This window comes from Oncorhynchus nerka, linkage group LG15, assembly GCF_034236695.1.
Source record: "Oncorhynchus nerka isolate Pitt River linkage group LG15, Oner_Uvic_2.0, whole genome shotgun sequence".
NCBI lineage: Eukaryota > Metazoa > Chordata > Actinopteri > Salmoniformes > Salmonidae > Oncorhynchus > Oncorhynchus nerka.
In genome coordinates, this window is record NC_088410.1 from 95,190,246 (window position 1) to 95,217,890 (window position 27,645).

A 27,645-nucleotide genomic window follows, 5' to 3' on the forward strand; every position below is an offset into this window, starting at 1 on the left:
TGCATGTGCAATAAAGTGCTTATAGTACCCTTCAAATAGAGGACGATATCCTCTCTCCTGATTGGATCATCACAGTAAATGACGACCAACTCTGTTTGACATGTAAAAATACACACGAGTTTAACGGTTGGCTTAACTGTCACACTGACAGGAAATCCACAACTTCAGTTCTGTTATTTAGTATAGCTCCACCAATCACTTGACAGCAGGGTGTGGCTGGGTGCACTTGTCTTCGAGTCTGGCTGTCACACTGTTTCCTGATCTGAAGGAGAGGAGACAGACCAGGGCTGTAACAGTAGGGGGGGAGAGGAGCATCATGGCCATGGCTTACCAACAGAAGCTAGCTGAGAAGCTCACCATCCTCAACGACAGAGGGACAGGGGTGCTGCTGCGTATGAACTACATTAAGAAGGTGAGAGAGGAGGAGGGAGATCTGTTAAGGAGAATGGCGACACTTAAAAAAAAAAAAAAAAAAAAGGAACTTGAAGTAAAGTCACAGGTTTTTCTCCTGATACATTCACAGCTTTCTGCCCTGTTTGTGATGGAGAACCGTGTGGATGGAAACACTGGGATGGGAAATGATCCATCATTAACATTCTAGAATTTTCTAAATCTATCAATATAGTTAGCTTGGTGGCTGCTGCGGAAAGAATATACATTTTCTGAGTGTCAGTTTGCCTTGAAGAGGAAGTTCACACAGGAAACCAGACTGATCTGCATCCACTCAGACTCCTGCTACGACACACTCACAAAGCCTCAGCACAGATCTGCTATCTACGTTTGTCAAAATATTGGTCTCACTTTTAAACAAAACACAACCGAACTTTTCAGGCCCCATAAATAACTTATTAGGCCTATAATCCATGTCAGGAGCCCAAAAAAATAAAAATAGATTATACTAAATTCAATAGTTAATTTCCTGAATTGAGTGGATGAAAATGTCATTGACCCTTAACCCCTAGCCGGTTCTGTTCCAGACGTGCTTGGATCCCAAGCTTCGGCCACAATACCTGACAGACAAGACCATGGAAGCATCTGTCAAATACATCAATAAGAAGTTCCCCAACATCGACTTCAGGGGAAATAGTGTAAGTAGCAGCCCTCAATCCACCCCTTCATTCTGAATCCAATAAAAACACTTTAATGATTACCTGTAAAACGTGTCTAATGTGATATGTCATGAATGAAAGCAGCAGTATCTGGTGGGCATCCAGAAACACAAGTCTGAGGTGATGGCGGCCATGTCCAGCTACTATGACTCCTTCATAGACGTTATGGAGTTCAGGGTGAGTCTTTCCAGATCCCTGTTCCCCAATCTCTCCTCCAGGGCCCCCCAGCCAGGTCCACTCATATTATGTATTTCAGGTCAACTAATCATCAAGCCCTTCGTTAGTTGAATCAGGCATTCTAGTTCTGGAATGTGTGGAATTGGCTCAGGAAACACTGTTCCATACAGCAGTTGATATTCAAAGCACAAAACTACAATTATCCGAACAGAATTAACATATAAAGTGACTTTTTTTTTCTCTCCTCCGAATGTAATAATATATCTATTTCAAGGGAAGTGAAATGGAGATGTGTTATTGTACAGAGGGAAGTGTGTCCTGTGCCTTATTCATTATGTGTGATGACGGTCACAGTAGTGGACTGTAGGGGGGGTCTGTAGGGGGGTGGTCATGACTGTGATGATAATACACATAAAACTATACACATCAGTATATCATCCAATTTCAGAATAGAACATTTTCAAATATATTAAAATGCTGATACAAGAAATAACACACTCAGATGTTTCCCTCAATTTCTTTGGATGGGCTGTGGCATTTCTAAAAGGAGTCTGTATTATTTATAATGGTCCCATGAGGATAGTCATGAATTGCAGGTGTTTATTCCCTGTTGCAGTTTGTACTGTTACAGAGCAACACGAACACATCGACCCACTGCGTTATGTGACGTCTGTACTGTTACAGAGCAACACGAACACATCGACCCACTGCGTTATGTGACGTCTGTACTGTTACAGAGCAACACGAACACATCGACCCACTTTATCTGTCTGTACTGTTACAGAGCAACACGGACACATCGACCCACTGCGTTATCTGACGTCTGTACTGTTACAGAGCAACACGGACACATCGACCCACTGCGTTACGTGACGTCTGTACTGTTACAGAGCAACACGAACACATCGACCCACTGCGTTATGTGACGTCTGTACTGTTACAGAGCAACACGAACACATCGACCCACTGCGTTATCTGACGTCTGTACTGTTACAGAGCAACACGAACACATCGACCCACTGCGTTATGTGACGTCTGTACTGTTACAGAGCAGAGCCCACTGCGTTATCACTGTTACAGAGCAACACGGACACATCGACCCACTGCGTTATCTGACGTCTGTACTGTTACAGAGCAACACGGACACATCGACCCACTGCGTCTGTCTGTACTGTTACAGAGCAACACGAACACATCGACCCACTGCGTTATGTGACGTCTGTACTGTTACAGAGCAACACGAACACATCGACCCACTGCGTTATCTGACGTCTGTACTGTTACAGAGCAACACGGACACATCGACCCACTGCGTTATCTGACGTCTGTACTGTTACAGAGCAACACGGACACATCGACCCACTGCGTTATGTGATGTCTGTACTGTTACAGAGCAACACGAACACATCGACCCACTGCGTTATGTGACGTCTGTACTGTTACAGAGCAACACGGACACATCGACCCACTGCGTTATCTGACGTCTGTACTGTTACAGAGCAACACGGACACATCGACCCACTGCGTTACGTGACGTCTGTACTGTTACAGAGCAACACGAACACATCGACCCACTGCGTTATGTGACGTCTGTACTGTTACAGAGCAACACGAACACATCGACCCACTGCGTTATGTGACGTCTGTACTGTTACAGAGCAACACGAACACATCGACCCACTGCGTTATGTGACGTCTGTACTGTTACAGAGCAACACGAACACATCGACCCACTGCGTTATGTGACGCTCGTACTGTCTGTACTGTTACAGAGCAACACGGACACATCGACCCACTGCGTTATCTGACGTCTGTACTGTTACAGAGCAACACGGACACATCGACCCACTGCGTTACGTGACGTCTGTACTGTTACAGAGCAACACGAACACATCAACCCACTGCATTGTGACGTCTGTACTGTTACAGAGCAACACGAACACATCAACCCACTGCGTTACGTGACGTCTGTACTGTTACAGAGCAACACGAACACATCAACCCACTGTGTTATGTGACGTCTGTACTGTTACAGAGCAACACGAACACATCAACCCACTGCGTTATGTGACGTCTGTACTGTTACAGAGCAACACGAACACATCAACCCACTGCGCTGTGTGACGTCTACTGTTACAGAGCAACACGAACACATCAACCCACTGCGTTGTGTGATGTCTGTACTGTTACAGAGCAACACGAACACATGAACCCACTGCGTTGTGTGACGTCTGTACTGTTACAGAACAACACGAACACATCGACCCACTGCGTTACGTGACGTCTGTACTGTTACAGAGCAACACGAACACATCAACCCACTGCGTTATGTGACGTCTGTACTGTTACAGAGCAACACGAACACATCAACCCACTGCGTTATGTGACGTCTGTACTGTTACAGAGCAACACGAACACATCAACCCACTGCGCTGTGTGACGTCTACTGTTACAGAGCAACACGAACACATCAACCCACTGCGTTGTGTGATGTCTGTACTGTTACAGAGCAACACGAACACATGAACCCACTGCGTTGTGTGACGTCTGTACTGTTACAGAACAACACGAACACATCGACCCACTGCGTTACGTGACGTCTGTACTGTTACAGAGCAACACGAACACATCAACCCACTGCGTTACGTGACGTCTGTACTGTTACAGAGCAACACGAACACATCAACCCACTGCGTTATGTGACGTCTTACCTGGCTGTACCGAGCCTGTGTTCTGACCACAGATGAACTCTTCTTTTTTTTTTCAGGATCATGTTTATGAACTGCTGAATACAATTGATGCCTGCCAGTGCTTCTTCAACATTGTGAGTACAGCATCCCACACTAGTAGATAGGATAGGGTATCTACTTTGCCCCCTAGGGCCACTGTAAGTATCACAACATACAGTTCATTTATATGTTATCGTGTTAATCTACTTTTTTAACCTGAATCATTCATTTAAAAACATGTCATGCATTTATTAATGTAATTATGCATTCATTCATGCGTTCATTTATTCATTAATTTATTCGTACATTCATTTATTCATTCATTCATTCATTCATTCATTTAATTATGCATAAATTTATTCATGTATGCATTGATTTAATTATGCATTCATTAATTTATTCATGCATTCATTTATTCATTAATTTATTCGTACATTCATGTATTCATTCATTCATTCATCAGGCGGTGAACTTTGACTTCACCAAGAACTACCTGGAGCTGATCATCACATATATATCTGTCATCGTCATGCTTTCACGCGTCGAAGACAAGAAGGTCCTGGTGGGCATGTACAACTGTGCTCACGAGATGTCCAATGGCAGCAGGTGGGGCCAGTTACGTCTATCAACTATTCAAATACAGTTTTAATTTAAGGAAGTGATTTGGGAATTCAAATTGAAATGGAAACAATCCTCATTGAAGATGATTGAGCTCGTGTTCAATACATCTTTCATTGACATTTCTGAACAGACAATGAATGAATGAATTAATTTTCATATGTAAAATACCTAACCAGATCACATTACTCACACTGCACACTCATTTCACTCTTAAATTAAATTTATGACAGAAATTAGCTGACACAGGCTTTTCCCACTCGTCCAATGAAAGATGGTATTTAAATGTCAGTTTATGATAGAAAACTTGATGTTTTCATCATTCATTAAAGGATGGTATTAGCTGCAGTACGGCTGGGCAACATCCAGTCACAACAACTTAAATCCTCTGTAGCTATCAATATAGCCAAGCATCGCAAAGATGATTACCCATAATTAATAGCTTTTTAATTGGCAATAACAACACATCCTTCCATTAATTTCCCAGAGTGCATAACAGTACAATTACATTTTCAGTCCTCCCATTTCACACCATATTTATTTATGTAGCTAAAATGGAAAAGAAGACGTTTATCTTGATCGAAGACACAGAGGAGGAGGGAAATACTGTACAGACATGAAACAAAGAGTCATTTTCCTCCAGTCACTTCATAATAATCCCCAAGATAGAAGATGGAGAGCCACTGGAGTTTAGAAGGAGAGGTGTACCGTACCACTACAGCAGGGCAGCCTAGTGGTTAGAGCGTTGGACTAGTAAACCGGAAGGTTGCTGGAGCGAATCCCCGAGCTGACAAGGTAAAACATTTGTCGTTCTTCCCCCTGAACAAGGCAGTTAACCCACTGTTCCTAGGCTGTCGTTCTGCCCCTGAACAAGGCAGTTAACCCACTGTTCCTAGGCTGTCGTTCTGCCCCTGAACAAGGCAGTTAACCCACTGTTCCTAGGCTGTCGTTCTGCCCCTGAACAAGGCAGTTAACCCACTGTTCCTAGGCTGTCGTTCTGCCCCTGAACAAGGCAGTTAACCCACTGTTCCTAGGCTGTCGTTCTGCCCCTGAACAAGGCAGTTAACCCACTGTTCCTAGGCTGTCGTTCTGCCCCTGAACAAGGCAGTTAACCCACTGTTCCTAGGCTGTCGTTCTGCCCTGAACAAGGCAGTTAACCCACTGTTCCTAGGCTGTCGCTGCCCCTGAACAAGGCAGTTAACCCACTGTTCCTAGGCTGTCGTTCTGCCCTGAACAAGGCAGTTCACCCAATGTTCCTAGGCTGTCGTTCTGCCCCTGAACAAGGCAGTTAACCCACTGTTCCTAGCTGTCGTTCTGCCCCTGAACAAGGCAGTTAACCCACTGTTCCTAGGCTGTCGTTCTGCCCCTGAACAAGGCAGTTAACCCACTGTTCCTAGGCTGTCGTTCTGCCCCTGAACAAGGCAGTTAACCCACTGTTCCTAAGCTGTCGTTCTGCCCCTGAACAAGGCAGTTAACCCACTGTTCCTAGGCTGTCGTTCTGCCCCTGAACAAGGCAGTTAACCCACTGTTCCTAGGCTGTCGTTCTGCCCCTGAACAAGGCAGTTAACCCACTGTTCCTAGGCTGTCGTTCTGCCCCTGAACAAGGCAGTTAACCCACTGTTCCTAGGCTGTCGTTCTGCCCCTGAACAAGGCAGTTAACCCACTGTTCCTAGGCTGTCGTTCTGCCCCTGTTCAAGGCAGTTAACCCACTGTTCCTAGGCTGTCGTTCTGCCCCTGAACAAGGCAGTTAACCCACTGTTCCTAGGCTGTCGTTCTACCCCTGAACAAGGCAGTTAACCCACTGTTCCTAGGCTGTCGTTCTGCCCCTGAACAAGGCAGTTAACCCACTGTTCCTAGGCTGTCGTTCTGCCCCTGAACAAGGCAGTTCACCCACTGTTCCTAGGCTGTCGTTCTGCCCCTGAACAAGGCAGTTAACCCACTGTTCCTAGGCTGTCGTTCTGCCCCTGAACAAGGCAGTTAACCCACTGTTCCTAGGCTGTCGTTCTGCCCCTGAACAAGGCAGTTAACCCACTGTTCCTAGGCTGTCGTTCTGCCCCTGAACAAGGCAGTTAACCCACTGTTCCTAGGCTGTCGTTCTGCCCCTGAACAAGGCAGTTAACCCACTGTTCCTAGGCTGTCGTTCTGCCCCTGAACAAGGCAGTTAACCCACTGTTCCTAGGCTGTCGTTCTGCCCCTGAACAGGCAGTTAACCCACTGTTCCTAGGCTGTCGTTCTGCCCCTGAACAGGCAGTTAACCCACTGTTCCTAGGCTGTTGTTCTTCCCCTGAACAAGGCAGTTAACCCACTGTTCCTAGGCTGTCGTTCTGCCCCTGAACAGGCAGTTAACCCACTGTTCCTAGGCTGTCGTTTTGCCCCTAAACAGGCAGTTAACCCACTGTTCCTAGGCTGTCGTTCTGCCCCCTGAACAAGTCAGTTAACCCACCGTTCCCCGGTAGGCCGTCATTGAAAATAAGAATTTGTTCTTAACTGACTTTCCTAGTTAAATAAAGGTAAAATAAAAAAAATACACCTCCCAACAGTGAAAATGAATGACACTTGAAAGGATGGTGAATCTGAGTTTTTTTTTTTGTGGCCGAGAAAGAAGATAGTCAGTTATGGAATGGCACCACATGATATTGATGTTGGCATGAGTTGGTACTGTACATGACAGTGGCACCACATGATGTTGGCATGAGTTGGTCCTGTACATGACAGTGGCACCACATGATGTTGGCATGAGTTGGTCCTGTACATGGCAGTGGCACCACATGATGTTGGCATGAGTTGGTCCTGTACATGACAGTGGCACCACATGATGTTGGCATGAGTTGGTCCTGTACATGACAGTGGCACCACATGATGTTGGCATGAGTTGGTACTGTACATGACAGTGGTACCACATGATATTGATGTTGGCATGAGTTGGTACTGTACATGACAGTGGTACCACATGATGTTGGCATGAGTTGGTCCTGTACATGGCAGTGGTACCACATGATGTTGGCATGAGTTGGTACTGTACATGACAGTGGTACCACATGATATTGATGTTGGCATGAGTTGGTACTGTACATGACTGGTACCACATGATGTTGGCATGAGTTGGTACTGTACATGACAGTGGTACCACATGATGTTGGCATGAGTTGGTCCTGTACATGGCAGTGGTACCACATGATGTTGGCATGAGTTGGTACTGTACATGACAGTGGTACCACATGATATTGATGTTGGCATGAGTTGGTACTGTACATGACAGTGGTACCACATGATGTTGGCATGAGTTGGTACTGTACATGACAGTGGCACCACATGATGTTGGCATGAGTTGGTACTGTACATGACAGTGGTACCACATGATATTGATGTTGGCATGAGTTGGTACTGTACATGACAGTGGCACCACATGATAGTGATGTTGGCATGAGTTGGTCCTGTACATGACAGTGGCACCACATGATAGTGATGTTGGCATGAGTTGGTACTGTACATGACAGTGGCACCACATGATAGTGATGTTGGCATGAGTTGGTACTGTACATGGCAGTGGTACCACATGATATTGATGTTGGCATGAGTTGGTCCTGTACATGACAGTGGCACCACATGATAGTGATGTTGGCATGAGTTGGTACTGTACATGGCAGTGGTACCACATGATATTGATGTTGGCATGAGTTGGTCCTGTACATGACAGTGGCACCACATGATAGTGATGTTGGCATGAGTTGGTACTGTACATGGCAGTGGTACCACATGATATTGATGTTGGCAAGAGTTGGTACTGTACATGACAGTGGCACCACATGATGTTGGCATGAGTTGGTACTGTACATGACAGTGGTACCACATGATATTGATGTTGGCATGAGTTGGTACTGTACATGACAGTGGCACCACATGATAGTGATGTTGGCATGAGTTGGTCCTGTACATGACAGTGGCACCACATGATAGTGATGTTGGCATGAGTTGGTACTGTACATGACAGTGGCACCACATGATAGTGATGTTGGCATGAGTTGGTACTGTACATGGCAGTGGTACCACATGATATTGATGTTGGCATGAGTTGGTCCTGTACATGACAGTGGCACCACATGATAGTGATGTTGGCATGAGTTGGTACTGTACATGGCAGTGGTACCACATGATATTGATGTTGGCATGAGTTGGTCCTGTACATGACAGTGGCACCACATGATAGTGATGTTGGCATGAGTTGGTACTGTACATGACAGTGGCACCACATGATAGTGATGTTGGCATGAGTTGGTCCTGTACATGACAGTGGCACCACATGATAGTGATGTTGGCATGAGTTGGTACTGTACATGACAGTGGTACCACATGATATTGATGTTGGCATGAGTTGGTCCTGTACATGACAGTGGCACCACATGATAGTGATGTTGGCATGAGTTGGTACTGTACATGACAGTGGCACCACATGATAGTGATGTTGGCATGAGTTGGTCCTGTACATGACAGTGGCACCACATGATAGTGATGTTGGCATGAGTTGGTACTGTACATGACAGTGGCACCACATGATATTGATGTTGGCATGAGTTGGTCCTGTACATGACAGTGGCACCACATGATAGTGATGTTGGCATGAGTTGGTCCTGTACATGACAGTGGCACCACATGATAGTGATGTTGGCATGAGTTGGTACTGTACATGACAGTGGTACCACATGATAGTGATGTTGGCATGAGTTGGTACTGTACATGACAGTGGTACCACATGATAGTGATGTTGGCATGAGTTGGTCCTGTACATGACAGTGGCACCACATGATAGTGATGTTGGCATGAGTTGGTCCTGTACATGACAGTGGCACCACATGATAGTGATGTTGGCATGAGTTGGTCCTGTACATGACAGTGGCACCACATGATAGTGATGTTGGCATGAGTTGGTACTGTACATGACAGTGGCACCACATGATAGTGATGTTGGCATGAGTTGGTACTGTACATGGCAGTGGTACCACATGATATTGATGTTGGCATGAGTTGGTCCTGTACATGACAGTGGCACCACATGATAGTGATGTTGGCATGAGTTGGTCCTGTACATGACAGTGGCACCACATGATAGTGATGTTGGCATGAGTTGGTACTGTACATGACAGTGGCACCACATGATAGTGATGTTGGCATGAGTTGGTACTGTACATGACAGTGGCACCACATGATAGTGATGTTGGCATGAGTTGGTCCTGTACATGGCAGTGGCACCACATGATGTTGGCATGAGTTGGTCCTGTACATGGCAGTGGCACCACATGATGTTGGCATGAGTTGGTCCTGTACATGGCAGTGGTACCACATGATGTTGGCATGAGTTGGTCCTGTACATGGCAGTGGTACCACATGATGTTGGCATGAGTTGGTCCTGTACATGGCAGTGGCACCACATGATAGTGATGTTGGCATGAGTTGGTCCTGTACATGGCAGTGGTACCACATGATAGTGATGTTGGCATGAGTTGGTCCTGTACATGGCAGTGGCACCACATGATAGTGATGTTGGCATGAGTTGGTCCTGTACATGGCAGTGGTACCACATGATAGTGATGTTGGCATGAGTTGGTACTGTACATGACAGTGGCACCACATGATAGTGATGTTGGCATGAGTTGGTCCTGTACATGGCAGTGGTACCACATGATAGTGATGTTGGCATGAGTTGGTCCTGTACATGACAGTGGTACCACATGATAGTGATGTTGGCATGAGTTGGTCCTGTACATGGCAGTGGTACCACATGATAGTGATGTTGGCATGAGTTGGTACTGTACATGGCAGTGGTACCACATGATAGTGATGTTGGCATGAGTTGGTCCTGTACATGACAGTGGCACCACATGATAGTGATGTTGGCATGAGTTGGTCCTGTACATGGCAGTGGTACCACATGATAGTGATGTTGGCATGAGTTGGTCCTGTACATGACAGTGGCACCACATGATAGTGATGTTGGCATGAGTTGGTCCTGTACATGGCAGTGGTACCACATGATAGTGATGTTGGCATGAGTTGGTCCTGTACATGGCAGTGGCACCACATGATAGTGATGTTGGCATGAGTTGGTCCTGTACATGGCAGTGGCACCACATGATAGTGATGTTGGCATGAGTTGGTACTGTACATGACAGTGGCACCACATGATAGTGATGTTGGCATGAGTTGGTACTGTACATGGCAGTGGTACCACATGATATTGATGTTGGCATGAGTTGGTCCTGTACATGACAGTGGCACCACATGATAGTGATGTTGGCATGAGTTGGTCCTGTACATGACAGTGGCACCACATGATAGTGATGTTGGCATGAGTTGGTCCTGTACATGACAGTGGCACCACATGATATTGATGTTGGCATGAGTTGGTCCTGTACATGACAGTGGCACCACATGATAGTGATGTTGGCATGAGTTGGTCCTGTACATGGCAGTGGTACCACATGATAGTGATGTTGGCATGAGTTGGTCCTGTACATGACAGTGGTACCACATGATAGTGATGTTGGCATGAGTTGGTCCTGTACATGACAGTGGCACCACATGATAGTGATGTTGGCATGAGTTGGTCCTGTACATGACAGTGGCACCACATGATGTTGGCATGAGTTGGTCCTGTACATGGCAGTGGTACCACATGATGTTGGCATGAGTTGGTCCTGTACATGGCAGTGGTACCACATGATGTTGGCATGAGTTGGTCCTGTACATGGCAGTGTATGTGTATACATGTATGAATGTGTGGTTGATTTGACGAAGTCATGATTGATTGTTTGTTTGATTGATCCTCCAGTGACCCTGCGTACCCACGCCTGGCTCAGATGTTTATGGAGTATGAACAGCCCATTAAGAAATTGACTGAGGAATTCGGCCCTCACACTAAGGTAATTGTCAATTGCTTATTCACATATTCAATTCACAAAGACTTCAGAGATTCCGAGTTGAATGACCGTTCAAAAAAAAATAATCCCAGTCGGATCTCGTTTAAAAAAAAATGTACTTTTAAATGTTGTCTTAAACGCACTGAAATCGGAAGTCATAGATTTCAACGCACTGAAATCGGAAGTCCTAGATTTCAACGCACTGAAATCGGAAGTCATAGATTTCAACGCACTGAAATCGGAAGTCATAGATTTCAACGCACTGAAATCGGAAGTCATAGATTTCAACGCACTGAAATCGGAAGTCCTAGATTTCAACGCACTGAAATCGGAAGTCCTAGATTTCTGAGTTCTCAGTTGTTTTGAACACAGCATTAGTCTTAGCGCAGGGAGGGAGAAAACAGCAGAGGATCCGCCTCTCACCGTCCCTGCTCTCTCCTTCATTTCCTCTGGTGAGACTGACCAGAGAGAGGGGGACACGGTCTTCCACCTGATGGGGAAACTCAAGTCGCACAGAATCTGCCTCGTGCACAATTCATGTTGTTCCTTTGACCAGAGAAAGTGAAATACTCCTCGATATTAAAATAGACACGAGGAGCTGCCAGTAATATTTAAACACGCGGGGCTGACAATACACTTGGCTACTCATTCATTACAGCTGCAGTGGGACTGGAAGTAGAGAGAAGCACGTTTTATGGTTTGTAATAATGTTGACTAAAGACAGTGTTGAATTATTATTATTATTATTTTTTACAATAACGCTTTGCTGTATCATTTGACAGTCTCTCTGTGGTCGGGTTTTAAAACGTTATAAAATCTTACGTAGGCTAGTATCAAACACCGCTGTGGCCGGGGTCGGGGAAGTTCTGTAGGCACGGTGATTTGAGCTATCCGATTGGCCAGTGCAGTAGGCACGGTGATTTGAGCTATCCGATTGGCCAGCGCAGTAGACACGGTGATTTGAGCTATCCGATTGGCCAGCGCAGTAGGCACGGTGATTTGAGCTATCCGATTGGCCAGCGCAGTAGGCAAACTCGATTTAGCCAAAGATAGTTCACCAGGTAGGCGGAGTTTCATCAGGTAGGCGGAGTTTGTCTTCTCAGACAAATTGAAATGGTTCACAATGGCAACACTGTGTTTACCCGATGCACAGGGCTTCTGAATAAAGCGCATTTACCACCAACAGCGCAACACAATAAAAGGAACTTAAGCCTTTATAACACAGCCTTTACTGTTGGCTTGAAGATCAACCGGGTGGTGACCACTGCACTAGGGTATATTCACGATTGTATATTCTCTAGGGTAATGTTAACTGTATATTGAAAACGCATGTAAATGTTAGAGTGGGTCATTATTCCTGAAAACCAATGGTGGTCATGATTTTGACTGCTATTCGGCTTTATAACTCTATCACGGAGCTCTCCCTCCTTCCCCCTCTCTTCCCAGGGTGTGACGGAGGCCCTCCTGTCCCTACAGATGTTGTACCCCAGGAGGAACCTTCCTGCAGAACAGTGGCGCAGCGCTCAGCTCCTCAGTCTCCTCAGCGCACCTGCCTCCATGCTGGACCCTGCCTGCTGCGACACCGTGAGACTGCCCTCTCTCTCCCTCTTCTTCTCTTCTCTCCTCTTCTCTCCTCTCCTCTTCTCTCTCCCCCTCTTCTCTCCTCTTCTATCTCCCCCTCATCTCTCCTCTTCTCTCTCCCCCATCTCTCCTCTTCTCTCTCACCCTCATCTCTCCTCTTCTCTCTCCCCCTCTTCTCTCCTCTTTTCTCCTCCCCTCTCACCTTTCCCCCTCTTCTCTCCTCTCCTCTCTCTCCCTCTCCTCTCCTCTTCTCTCTCCCCCTCTTCTCTCCTCTCCCCTCTCCCCCTCTTCTCCTCTTCTCTCTCCCCTTCTTCTCTCCTCTCCTCTTCTCTCTCCCCTCTTCTCTCCTCTTCTCTCTCCCCCTCTTCTCTCCTCTTCTCTCTCCCCCTCTTCTCTCTCTTCTCCCTCCCCTCTTCTCTCCTCTTCTCTCTCCCCCTCTTCTCTCCTCCCCTCTCACCTTTCCCCCTATTCTCTCCTCCCCTCTCACCTTTCCCCCTCTTCTCTCCTCTTCTCTCCTCTCCTCTTCTCTCTCCCCTCTTCTCTCCTCTTCTCTCTCCCCCTCTTCTCTCCTCCCCTCTCTCACCTTTCCCACTCTTCTCTCCTCTCCTCTCTCCCCCTCTTCTCTCTCCCCCTCTTCTCTCCTTTCTCTCTCCCCCTCTTCTCTCCTCTTCTCTCTCCCCTCTTCTCTCCTCTTCTCTCTCCCCCTCTTCTCTCCTCTTCTCTCTCCCCCTCTTCTCTCCTCCCCTCTCACCTTTTTCCCCCTCTTCTCTCCTCTCCTCTCTCCCCCTCTTCTTCTCTTCTCTCTCCCCTCTTCTAATCCTTTCCTCTCTCCCCTCTTCTTCTCTTCTCTCTCCCCCTCTTCTTCTCTTCTCTCTCCCCCTCTTCTCTTCTCTCTCCCCCTCTTCTCTCCTCTCCTCTCTCCCCCTCTTCTTCTCTTCTCTCTCCCCATCTTCTCTTCTCTCCCCATCCCCTCTCCTCTTCTCTCTCTCCTCATCTCCTCTCCTCTTCTCTCTCTCATCATCTCCTCTCATCTCCCCCTCTTCTCTTCTCTCTTCTCTTCTCTCCTCTCCTCTCCCCCTCTTCTCTCCTCTCCCTCTTTTCTCTTCTCTCCCTCCCTCTTTTTCTCTTCTCTCCCTCCCTCTTTTTCTCTTCTCTCCCTCCCTCTTTTTCTCTTCTCTCCCTCCCTCTTTTTCTCTTCTCTCCCTCCCTCTTTTCTCTTCTCTCTCTCCTCTTTTCTCTCTCTCCCTCCCTCTTTTTCTCTTCTCTCCCTCCCTCTTTTTCTCTTCTCTCTCTCCCTCTTTTTCTCTTCTCTCTTCTCTTCTCTCCTCTCTCTCTTCCCTCTTCTCTCCCTCCCTCTTTTCTCTTCTCTCCCTCCCTCTTTTGTCTTCTCTCTCTCCCTCTTTTTCTCTTCTCTCTCTCCCTCTTTTTCTCTTCTCTCTCTCCCTCTTTTTCTCTTCTCTCTTCTCTTCTCTCCTCTCCTCTCCTCTCCCCCTCTTCTCTCTCTCCCTCTTTTTCTCTTCTCTCCCCTCCTCTCTCTTCTCTTCTCCTCTCCTTTGGACCCTGCCTGCTGTGACACTGTGAGACTTTTGTCCTTTCCCCTTTTCAACTCCATTCTGTTTTCTTTTCTCTTCATCTCTTATCTTCTGTTTTCTTATCATCTCTTCACTTTTTCTATTTTATTTTCCTCTTCTGTCCTCTCCTCCTCTCTTCCCCCTCTTCTCTCCTCTCTTCCTCTCTTCCCCCTCCCTAGAATGTCCCTGTCTGCTGACTTCAAAGGCAGCCACTGGCGTCTTTGTACCATAGTGTTCTGTGTTAGTCTCTGTGCCCCGTGGTTCTCTTCATGTGGGATTCAAAACTTCAGCCAAGAAACAGAGACCACTGTACAAGCACACAGTGTATAGCTAATATCATGGCACTATATTTGGTATTGAGTATTGTGTCTGGATATAAATCCCTTTCGGAGAAGTTAGCGTGTGAACCTGTAGCAGCCATATGTGAACGTCAGCATGTCTTGTTTTATACAGTAATTCACAGGACATCTGTAAAATAATCAGAGACGACTATTGATGACTTATTATTAACTAATTAAATGACTAACTTGTGTTTCCCCACAGATGGCCTGTGAGTACTTGTCCTTAGAGGTGATGGAGCGATGGATCCTTCGTGAGTGCTAGTTATTATCTTCAGACTCAGTCTAGGCTACCTTCTGAAAGACAAAAAGACTTCAGTGGTTGCACTCTATTCACGTTGATCTCTCCTCTCCTCCAGTGGGTTACCTGCTATGTCATAGCAGTCTGAACACCAACCAGTCATCTCAGGAGCTGTGGAAGATGGCCCTCCGCAGCGGCCTTTATCTCACCATCATCAGGGATGAGACAATCAACATCCACAAGATCACAGAGGACTACTTCGATGGCCTGAAAGGGTACGACATTATTATGACCTTTACACTCTGTCCTCAGAGTGATTGGACTGGGTGTCAAGCTGATTCTAGTTCCCAATGTTCTGGGCCCTGGTTCATTATTATGACATTTACACTCTGTCCTCAGAGTGATTGGACTGGGTGTCAAGCTGATTCTAGTTCCCAATGTTCTGGGCCCTGGTTCATTATTATGACCTTTATACTCTGTCCTCAGAGTGATTGGACTGGGTGTCAAGCTGATTCTAGTTCCCAATGTTCTGGGCCCTGGTTCATTATTATGACCTTTACACTCTGTCCTCAGAGTGATTGGACTGGGTGTCAAGCTGATTCTGGTTCCCAATGTTCTGGGCCCTGGTTCATTATTATGACATTTATACTCTGTCCTCAGAGTGATTGGACTGGGTGTCAAGCTGATTCTAGTTCCCAATGTTCTGGGCCCTGGTTCATTATTATGACCTTTACACTCTGTCCTCAGAGTGATTGGACTGGGTGTCAAGCTGATTCTAGTTCCCAATGTTCTGGGCCCTGGTTCATTATTATGACATTTATACTCTGTCCTCAGAGTGATTGGACTGGGTGTCAAGCTGATTCTGGTTCCCAATGTTCTGGGCCCTGGTTCATTATTATGACCTTTACACTCTGTCCTCAGAGTGATTGGACTGGGTGTCAAGCTGATTCTGGTTCCCAATGTTCTGGGCCCTGGTTCATTATTATGACATTTATACTCTGTCCTCAGAGTGATTGGACTGGGTGTCAAGCTGATTCTGGTTCCCAATGTTCTGGGCCCTGGTTCATTATTATGACCTTTACACTCTGTCCTCAGAGTGATTGGACTGGGTGTCAAGCTGATTCTAGTTCCCAATGTTCTGGATCCTGGTTCCCAATGTTCTGGACCCTGGTTCCCAATGTTCTGAGCCCTGGTTACCAATGTTCCATACCCTAGTTCCCAATGTTCCGGGCCCTGTTTCCCAATGTTCCGGGCCCTGTTTCCCAATGTTCCGGGCCCTGTTTCCCAATGTTCCGGACCCTGTTTCCCAATGTTCCGGGCCCTGTTTCCCAATGTTCTGGGCACTGTTTCCCAATGTTCTGGGCCATGTTTCCCAATGTTCTGGGCCCTGGTTCCCAATGTTCTGGGCCCTGTTTCCCAATGTTCTGGGCCCTGTTTCCCAATGTTCTGGACCCTGTTTCCCAATGTCCTGAGCCCTGGTTTCCAATGTTCCATACCCTGGTTCCCAAATGCTCTTGTAGACAACAAAAAACCATTGCTGGTTAGCATATTTTAGCATATTTAATAATGCTCCTACAAAGGTTTTAATTGAATTATGATGGTGGCGCTAAGATGCTGTTGGGAGAGGCCCTGTCTGTTAACGTGTACCGTACTGAACTATAATCTTACTGATAGCTCTTCCTCGTTTCGTTGTGACAGGTACAGTAAGCGCATCGCCGATATCAAAGAATGTCGCGAGCATGTTATAGTCAACAGGTGAGTTATCTGCTTGTGTATAAAACCATTTATTTTTAAAACTCAAACTGAGCCTGAAATGATGGACCTGCTTCAGATAGCGCCACCAATTGGTTGAATGGTCTCCCATTTAACGTCAACAGCAAGTAGCACTCTTTTTCATGATCCTTCGAGACGGATTTGAACCAGCAACCATGGCCACCAAATGTTTAACAGTTAAAGTCAAGAATATAGATAACTATGTGTGTTGTCTTATGTATGTCAGTGGAGCCATGCACAGAGAGAGGAGAGGTTTCCTGAGGAACGCCTTGAAGGAGCTGGTCAAAGTCCTGGAGGATGAACCTGGACTTCTGGGACCCAAGGTACATAACCTCTTGGGGCGGCAGTGTAGCCTAGTGGGTAGAGCGTTGGACGAGTAACCGGAAGGTTGCAAGTTCAAACACCCGAGCTGACAAAGTACAAATCTGTCGTTCTGCCCCTGAACAGGCAGTTAACCCACTGTTCCTAGGTCTTTATTGAAAATAAGAATTTGTTCTTAATTAACTGACTTGCCTGGTTAAATACAGGTAACATAAAAAATGTAGTTCATCTGGCTAATAGTGCCAATCTATTGCATGTTCAGCTTCCCTGTATGTTTGGACATTATCATCAGAGATGTATTACATTACATTACTGGCATTGACCTCTCATATACAATACTAAACAGACAAACCACTATGTGTTTTTATTTCAGAGCTCTCCATGTTCAGTACATGAATATGGTCAAACAGTGATGTGTCTTTTGATAAATATTTTTCTTTTTTTTCTCTTAATGTCAATCGATTCCTAAGGTGTTGTTTGTCTTCATGGCTCTGTCGTTTTCCCGTGACGAAGTCCTGTGGCTCGTCAGATATTCAGAGAATATTCCCAAGACCAAGACTCCAGAGGACTACGTAGACTCGTACGTTTGAAGTTAGACACACAGCAGACCCTCTCACCCCAGCAGACCCTCTCACCCCAGCAGACCCTCTCACCACAGCAGACCCTCTCACCACAGCAGACCCTCTCACCACAGCAGACCCAATCACCACAGCAGACCCCCTAACCACAGCAGACCCTCTAACCACAGCAGACCCTCTCACCACAGCAGACCCTCTCACCACAGCAGACCCTCTCACCACAGCAGACCCTCTCACCACAGCAGACCCAATCACCACAGCAGACCCTCTAACCCCAGTAGACCCTCTCACCACAGCAGACCCTCTCACCATAGCAGAACCTCTAACCATAGCAGACCCTCTCACCACAGCAGACCCTCTCACCACAGCAGACCCCCTAACCACAGCAGACCCAATCACCACAGCAGACCCTCTAACCACAGCAGACCCTCTCACCACAGCAGACCCAATCACCACAGCAGACCCTCTAACCACAGCAGACCCCCTAACCACAGCAGACCCCCTAACCACAGCAGACCCTCTCACCACAGCAGACCCAATCACCACAGCAGACCCTCTAACCACAGCAGACCCCCTAACCACAGCAGACCCAATCACCACAGCAGACCCAATCACCACAGCAGACCCCCTAACCACAGCAGACCCCCTAACCACAGCAGACCCTCCTGCCATGCCACTTTCTATCAATCTCCAATATCAGCCATAAATATATACAGTACCATATTAGCATGCTGAGCAGAATGCATGAAGAATATGTTTGTTTCAAGTGGCTCTCCTGTACATTAAAGTTTTGCAAGTTGCACCTAACATTAGCATTCAAGTCACACAGCTAAACAATGGAGAAGAAGCTTATACAACAGCTACTGTATCTGGCTGTTAAAGCACAGGAAAGTCGTACTGTTGATACAGTAGTCACTAGTTTATGTACTGTATAGTTTTACTGTTGATACAGTAGTCACTAGTTTATATGTGTGTGTTGCAGGCAGATGGCTGAACTCCTGTTCTACATGGAGAGGTTGAGGACCCTGATGACTAAGTACAGCCGTGTGGTACAACGCTACCATGTCCAGTACCTGGCCCAGTTTGATGCCCTGCTCCTCAACGACACCATGCAGGTACTGGGGTACGGGGGGCTCTTGTCTCCTGCCATTATGTCATCTCAAGTCCAGGATGTTCTTTCCCTAATCTCCTCCAAAGACCAGGATGCCATTACCTCCCGGGCACGCTGCGGGGGGTGGGGTGGGTAGGGGGGGCTTACTGTTTGAAACTTGAATTGAATAGAGACACAATACAATGTGGTATGCCTCAAGGATCTACTCTTGGGCCTTTTATTATTTCAGAGCGGACCGAAATAATAATTGTGACTTATCATCATACTGTATATGTTTTTTTTTAGTCTAAGAAAGCATTTATCCCAGAGGACGTTGCTTCCATTACTGTTTTGACTATTCTGTCCTGTAGAATATGTATGTCTGTCCAGAAGAGGAATCAGTCCTGATGACATCATTTGTCTCAACCCTGTCTGCACTGACTATCAAGCAAGGTAAACAAAATGTATCTGAAATCTAGATATCTAATGCAAGGTCCTACAATCTGTAACAATCTGTCGTTCTGCCCCTGAACAAGGGAGTTAACCCACTGTTCCTAGGCTGTCGTTCTGCCCCTGAACAAGGCAGTTAACCCACTGTTCCTAGGCTGTCGTTCTGCCCCTGAACAAGGCAGTTAACCCACTGTTCCTAGGCTGTCGTTCTGCCCCTGAACAAGGCAGTTAACCCACTGTTCCTAGGCTGTCGTTCTGCCCCTGAACAAGGCAGTTAACCCACTGTTCCTAGGCTGTCGTTCTGCCCCTGAACAAGGCAGTTAACCCACTGTTCCTAGGCTGTCGTTCTGCCCCTGAACAAGGGAGTTAACCCACTGTTCCTAGGCTGTCGTATCTGCCCCTGAACAAGGCAGTTAACCCACTGTTCCTAGGCTGTCGTTCTGAACAAGGCCCTGAACAAGGCAGTTAACCCACTGTTCCTAGGCTGTCGTTCTGCCCCTGAACAAGGCAGTTAACCCACTGTTCCTAGGCTGTCGTTCTGCCCCTGAACAAGGCAGTTAACCCACTGTTCCTAGGCTGTCGTTCTGCCCCTGAACAAGGCAGTTAACCCACTGTTCCTAGGCTGTCGTTCTGCCCCTGAACAAGGCAGTTAACCCACTGTTCCTAGGCTGTCGTTCTGCCCCTGAACAAGGCAGTTAACCCACTGTTCCTAGGCTGTCGTTCTGCCCCTGAACAAGGCAGTTAACCCACTGTTCCTAGGCTGTCGTTCTGCCCCTGAACAAGGCAGTTAACCCACTGTTCCTAGGCTGTCGTTCTGCCCCTGAACAAGGCAGTTAACCCACTGTTCCTAGGCTGTCGTTCTGCCCCTGAACAAGGCAGTTAACCCACTGTTCCTGAGGCTGTCGTTCTGCCCCTGAACAAGGCAGTTAACCCACTGTTCCTAGGCTGTCGTTCTGCCCCTGAACAAGGCAGTTAACCCACTGTTCCTAGGCTGTCGTTCTGCCCCTGAACAAGGCAGTTAACCCACTGTTCCTAGGCTGTCGTTCTGCCCTGAACAAGGCAGTTAACCCACTGTTCCTAGGCTGTCGTTCTGCCCCTGAACAAGGCAGTTAACCCACTGTTCCTAGGCTGTCGTTCTGCCCCTGAACAAGGCAGTTAACCCACTGTTCCTAGGCTGTCGTTCTGCCCCTGAACAAGGCAGTTAACCCACTGTTCCTAGGCCGTCATTCTGCCCCTGAACAAGGCAGTTAACCCACTGTTCCTAGGCTGTCGTTCTGCCCCTGAACAAGGCAGTTAACCCACTGTTCCTAGGCTGTCGTTCTGCCCCTGAACAAGGCAGTTAACCCACTGTTCCTAGGCTGTCGTTCTGCCCCTGAACAAGGGAGTTAACCCACTGTTCCTAGGCTGTCGTTCTGCCCCTGAACAAGGCAGTTAACCCACTGTTCCTAGGCTGTCGTTCTGCCCCTGAACAAGGCAGTTAACCCACTGTTCCTAGGCTGTCGTTCTGCCCCTGAACAAGGCAGTTAACCCACTGTTCCTAGGCTGTCGTTCTGCCCCTGAACAAGGCAGTTAACCCACTGTTCCTAGGCTGTCGTTCTGCCCCTGAACAAGGCAGTTAACCCACTGTTCCTAGGCCGTCATTCTGCCCCTGAACAAGGCAGTTAACCCACTGTTCCTAGGCTGTCGTTCTGCCCCTGAACAAGGCAGTTAACCCACTGTTCCTAGGCCGTCATTCTGCCCCTGAACAAGGCAGTTAACCCACTGTTCCTAGGCTGTCGTTCTGCCCCTGAACAAGGCAGTTAACCCACTGTTCCTAGGCCGTCATTGTGAATAAGAATTTGTTCTTAACTGACTTGCCAAGTTAAATAAAGATAAAATGTCCCTCAACAGTGGAAAACGGAGAGGAGTTTGACTTCAGGGCTCTGAGACTGGACTGGTTAAGATTACAGGTATGGTACTTCACTTACCCTAGAAATACTTGACATCTACCACACACTGTTCCATGTTATAAGCCTGCACTGTTCCATGTTATAAGCCTGCACTGTTCCATGTTATAAGCCTACACTGTTCCATGTTATAAGCCTACACTGTTCCATGTTATAAGCCTACACTGTTCCATGTTATAAGCCTGCACTGTTCCATGTTATAAGCCTACACTGTTCCATGTTATAAGCCTACACTGTTCCATGTTATAAGCCTGCACTGTTCCATGTTATAAGCCTGCACTGTTCCATGTTATAAGCCTACACTGTTCCATGTTATAAGCCTACACTGTTCCATGTTATAAGCCTGCACTGTTCCATGTTATAAGCCTGCACTGTTCCATGTTATAAGCCTACACTGTTCCATGTTATAAGCCTACACTGTTCCATGTTATAAGCCTACACTGTTCCATGTTATAAGCCTACACTGTGAACACACTGTTCCATGTTATAAGCCTACACTGTTCCATGTTATAAGCCTGCACTGTTCCATGTTATAAGCCTACACTGTAGACACACTGTGTCATGTTATAAGCCTGCACTGTTCCATGTTATAAGCCTACACTGTTCCATGTTATAAGCCTGCACTGTTCCATGTTATAAGCCTGCACTGTTCCATGTTATAAGCCTGCACTGTGAACACACTGTTCCATGTTATAAGCCTACACTGTTCCATGTTATAAGCCTGCACTGTTCCATGTTATAAGCCTACACTGTTCCATGTTATAAGCCTACACTGTTCCATGTTATAAGCCTGCACTGTGAACACACTGTTCCATGTTATAAGCCTACACTGTTCCATGTTATAAGCCTACACTGTTCCATGTTATAAGCCTGCACTGTTCCATGTTATAAGCCTGCACTGTTCCATGTTATAAGCCTGCACTGTTCCATGTTATAAGCCTGCACTGTGAACACACTGTTCCATGTTATAAGCCTGCACTGTTCCATGTTATAAGCCTACACTGTTCCATGTTATAAGCCTGCACTGTTCCATGTTATAAGCCTACACTGTTCCAGTGTATCAAGATGTCTGTGCTGTCTCATGTTACAGGCCTACACCAGTGTGTCCAAGGCCCCACTCTCCCTCAAGGAATACCCAGACCTGGCTAAAGTGATGAACATGACCCAATTCCACACCAAGATGTTGGACAACGTGCAGGAGATGCTTCACGAAACCTCAGATCTCTCCATTCTCTGGTCAGTCTGCTCCCCCATGGGCCCCATAGAAAAAAACCCATCCTCTACTCCAGTGGTATTATTAGTCTAAGGGATGCGACCCCTTGTGGCGTCATGGGGGAATTGTAGTGGGGAAATTCTGGTGGAAAAAAAAGGTTTCCCACTGAGAGAGTTTGAATACCGCTACCCCCTCTAGTCGCTACCCCCTCTAGTCGCTACCCCCTCTAGTCGCTACCCCCACTAGGCGCTACCCCCTGTAGTTCTTACCCCCTGTAGTCCCTACCCCCTCTAGTCCCTACCCCCACTAAACCCTACCACCACAAGTCCATCTAGTCCCTACCCCCACTAAACCCTACCACCACAAGTCCATCTAGTCCCTACCCCCACTAAACCCTACTACCACAAGTCCATCTAGTCCCTACCCCCACTAAACCCTACCACCACAAGTCCCTCTAGTCCCTACCCCCAATAGTGTCTACCCTCACTGAACCCGTCCATATAGTCGCTACCCCCGCTAGTCGCTACCCCAGCTAGTCCCTACCCCCAATAGTTTCTACCCTCACTGAACCCTAGTCCATATAGTCTCTACCCCAGCTAGTCCCTACCCCCAATAGTTTCTTCCCCACTAAACCTTGGTCCATATAGTCACTACCCCCGCTAGTCGCTACCCCAGCTAGTCCCTACCCCCAATAGTTTCTACCCTCACTGAACCCTAGTCCATATAGTCTCTACCCCAGCTAGTCCCTACCCCCAATAGTTTCTTCCCCCACTAAACCTTGGTCCATATAGTCACTACCCCCGCTAGTCGCTACCCCAGCTAGTCCCTACCCCCAACAGTTTCTACCCTCACTGAACCCTAGTCCATATAGTCCCTACCCCCAACAGTTTCTACCCTCACTGAAACCTAGTCCATATAGTCGCTACCCCCGCTAGTCGCTACCCCAGCTAGACCCTACCCCCAACAGTTTCTACCCTCACTGAACCCTAGACCATATAGTCTCTACCCCCAACACTTTCTACCCTCACTGAAACCTAGTCCATATAGTCGCTACCCCCGCTAGTTGCTACCCCAGCTAGTCCCTACCCCCAATAGTTTCTACTCTCACTGAACCTTAGTCCATATAGTCGCTACCCCCGCTAGTTGTTACCCCAGCTAGTCCCTACCCCAATAGTTTCTACCCCCACTAAACCCTAGTCCATATAGTTGCTACCCTGCTAGTCACTACCCCAGCTCATCCCTAACCCCGCTAGTCACTACCCCAGCTAGTCCCTACCCCCACTAAACCATAGTCCATATAGTCCCTACCTCCACTAGACCCTACCCCCACTACTGTACATAATGTGCATAGGGTCTATGGCAGGGGTCCCCAATAGGGTCTATGGCAGGGGTCTCCAATAGGGTCTATGGCAGGGGTCTCCAATAGGGTCTATGGCAGGGGTCTCCAATAGGGTCTATGGCAGGGGTCCCCAATAGGGTCTATGGCACGGGTCCCCAATAGGGTCTATGGCAGGGGTCCCCAATTTACATTCAGCTGTGGGCCGATTACATTGGGATACGTTAACACATGCCTCTCTGTTTATGCATGAAAATACTTGGGACTAGATTTCCTAAATTAAAATCACTTTGAGCTCATTACCTGGGGATTTTACAGTCTTCAATGTCCAAGAACATAAATGTTATATATACCATTTCTCTATATATATATATATATATATATATATATACACATATATATATATATTCATTCACAAAAGTATGTGGACACCCCTTCAAATTGGAGGATGCGGCTATTTCAGCCCAGCCTGTTACTGACAGGTGTATAAAATTGAGCACACAGACATGCAATCTCCGGTATTCAAACTCTGGCAGTAGAACGGCCTTACTGAAGAGCTCAGTGACTTTCAACGTGGCACCATCATAGGATGCCACCTTTTCAAAAAGTCAGTTTGTCAAATTTCTGTCCTGCTAGAGCTGCCCCGGTCAACTGTAAGTGCTGTTATTGTGAAGTGGAAATGTTTAGGATCAATAAGAGGTCAGCTGCGAAGTGGTAGGCCACGCAAGCTCACAGAACTGGACCGTCTAGTGCTGAAGCGCGAAGGCGGTAAAAATGGTCTGTCCTCAGTTGCAACACTCACCACCGCCTTCCAAACCGCCTCTGGGAGCAACGTCAGCACAAGAACTGTTTGCCGAGAGCTTCATGAAATGGGTTTCCATGGACTAAGATCACCCTGCGCAAAGCCAAGCATCGGCTAGAGTGGTTTAAAGCTCCCCTCCATTGGACTCTGGAGCTGTGGAAAACCTTTCTCTGGAGTGATGAATGACACTGCACCATCTTGCAGTGCGACAGATGAGTCTGGGTTTATCGGATGCCAGGATGCATAGTGCCAACTGTAAAGTTAGTTGGAGGAGAAATCTTAATGCTTTCCTGTTTCAACATGACAAAAGCGAGGTCCATACAGAAATGGTTTGTCAAGATCGGTGTGGACTTGACTGGCCTGCACGGACCCCTGACCTCAACCCCATCGAACACCTTTGGGATGAATTGGAACACCGACTGAGAGCCATGCCTAATCGCCCAACATCAGTTCCCAACCTCACTGGCTGAATGGAAGCAAGTCCCCGCAGCAATGTTCCAACATCTAGTGGAAAAGCCTTCCCAGAAGAGTGGAGGTTGTTATAGCAGCAATGTTCCAACATCTAGTGGAAAGCATTCCCAGAAGATTGGAGGCTGTTATAGCAGCAATGTTCCAACATCTAGTGGAAAGCCTTTTCAGAAGAGTGGAGGCTGTTATAGCAGCAATGTTCCAACATCTAGTGGAAAGCCTTCCCAGAGGAATGGAGGCTGTTATAGCAGCAATGTTCCAACATCTAGTGGAAAGCCTTCCCAGAAGAATGGAGGCTGTTATAGCAGCAATGTTCCAACATCTAGTGGAAAGCCTTCCCAGAAGAGCGGAGGCTGTTATAGCAGCAATGTTCCTACATCTAGCGGAAAGCCTTCCCAGAAGAATGGAGGCTGTTATAGCAGCAATGTTCCAACATCTAGTGGAAAGCCTTCCCAGAGGAATGGAGGCTGTTATAGCAGCAATGTTCCAACATCTAGTGGAAAGCCTTCCCAGAAGATTGGAGGCTGTTATAGCAGCAATGTTCCAACATCTAGTGGAAAGCCTTCCCAGAAGAATGGAGGCTGTTATAGCAGCAATGTTCCAACATCTAGTGGAAAGCCTTCCCAGAAGAATGGAGGCTGTTATAGCAGCAATGTTCCAACATCTAGTGGAAAGCCTTTCCAGAAGATTGGAGGCTGTTATAGCAGCAATGTTCCAACATCTAGTGGAAAGCCTTCCCAGAAGAATGGAGGCTGTTATAGCAGCAATGTTCCAACATCTAGTGGAAAGCCTTCCCAGAAGAATGGAGGCTGTTATAGCAGCAATGTTCCAACATCTAGTGGAAAGCCTTTCCAGAAGAATGGAGGCTGTTATAGCAGCAATGTCCCAACATCTAGTGGAAAGCCTTCCCAGAAGAATGGAGGCTGTTATAGCAGCAATGTTCCAACATCTAGTGGAAAGCCTTCCCAGAAGATTGGAGGCTGTTATAGCAGCAATGTTCCAACATCTAGTGGAAAGCCTTCCCAGAAGAGTGGAATTATTATTATTGGTGGAAAGTATAGACCAACCTGTGATTTTGGAATGAGATGTTTGACAAGCCGGTGTCCATATACTTTTGGTCATGTAGTGTGTGTGTGTACAGTACCAGTCATAAGTTTGGACACACCTACTCATTCAAGGCCTTTTCTTTATTTTTACTATTTTCTACTATTTTCTAATAATAGTGAAGACATCAAAACTATGAAATAACACATATGGAATCATGTAGTACTTTTGACTGGTACTGAGATATACATACATACATACATACATACATACATACATACATACATACATACATACATACATACATACCACCCGAGGGCAGCCTTTTGGGGAACCCTGTTCTAGGGACACATGTATTAAAAGAACAGAACAACTCTTATCATTGATGACTTCAGTGGAAAAATGTATGTCTTAAACCAACACGTTGGTCTAGCTCCGCCCCTAAAACAACTTCTGGGCCAATGAAAGCTGGAACTGATATATGTAATACCATTGTTGCATCCAAAATGGCACCTTGTTCCCTTCGTAGACCACATGATGTGTGTGTGTGTGTGTTAACCCTTCACTCCTAATGAAATATGACTGTGTTCGTAACCCAGCTTCTACCCGCGGGTGTTTGAGAAGATGTTCTCTCAGAGCAGCGAGGAGGTTTCTATGCAGCGCTACCTCATGTCTTTCCCTCTGGTCTGCTCCCACTTCAACCAGACTGTCCATCCGCTCTGTCCAGAAGAGGTCAGTACCCAGACACTATCGGAACTAAATCTACTATATACTACTGGAATAGGTTAAAGCATAAGTAGAATATATATATTCCACTTATGGTATATTTAAATATCAAGGTTATTTCAATTCAGCTGTACTATTCCATAAATACATACATACATACATACATACATACATACATACATACATACATACATACATACATACATACATACAGTGGGGAGAACAAGTATTTGATACACTGCTGTTTTTAATGGCTTTCCCACTTACAAAGCATGTAGAGGTCTGTCATTTTTATCATAGGTACACTTCAACTGTGAGAGACGGAATCTAATACAAAAATCCAGGAAATCACATCGTATGATTTTTAAGTAATTCATTTGCATTTTATTGCATATATATATATAGTTATAACTACCCAGAACAGGTTCATAGAAAAACTCCTGGCCCTAATTCTGAAAAATATCAAGGTTGATATTGATGTTTTTCAGAATTAGGGCCAGGAGTTTTCCCATGACCCTGTTCTGTGTAGTTTGACCCAGTGTTTCCAGGTATGGTCAGGAAACTCCTGGCCCTAATAATTTAACCAGTGAGTAAAACATCTCCATCAACCAGAGAAACAC

General features: G+C 46.6%; 1 protein-coding gene across 1 annotated transcript in view; it reads left to right on the forward strand.

Annotated features, from left to right (window-relative positions):
* Nucleotides 1-245: 245 nt before the first annotated feature.
* The window catches only part of nckap1l (NCK associated protein 1 like), a 60,276-nt gene continuing 32,876 nt past the window's right edge, over nt 246-27,645 (forward strand). The window contains exons 1-17 of the mRNA XM_065002071.1: nt 246-412; nt 978-1,088; nt 1,194-1,286; nt 4,054-4,110; nt 4,479-4,621; nt 11,460-11,550; nt 12,994-13,131; nt 15,243-15,291; nt 15,397-15,553; nt 16,977-17,033; nt 17,278-17,374; nt 17,843-17,952; nt 18,933-19,065; nt 19,412-19,493; nt 21,381-21,439; nt 22,527-22,672; nt 26,899-27,031. Coding sequence (XP_064858143.1) covers nt 317-412; nt 978-1,088; nt 1,194-1,286; nt 4,054-4,110; nt 4,479-4,621; nt 11,460-11,550; nt 12,994-13,131; nt 15,243-15,291; nt 15,397-15,553; nt 16,977-17,033; nt 17,278-17,374; nt 17,843-17,952; nt 18,933-19,065; nt 19,412-19,493; nt 21,381-21,439; nt 22,527-22,672; nt 26,899-27,031 — 1,752 coding nt within the window. The 5' untranslated portion in view covers nt 246-316. The remainder of the gene's footprint in view (nt 413-977; nt 1,089-1,193; nt 1,287-4,053; nt 4,111-4,478; nt 4,622-11,459; nt 11,551-12,993; nt 13,132-15,242; nt 15,292-15,396; nt 15,554-16,976; nt 17,034-17,277; nt 17,375-17,842; nt 17,953-18,932; nt 19,066-19,411; nt 19,494-21,380; nt 21,440-22,526; nt 22,673-26,898; nt 27,032-27,645) is intronic.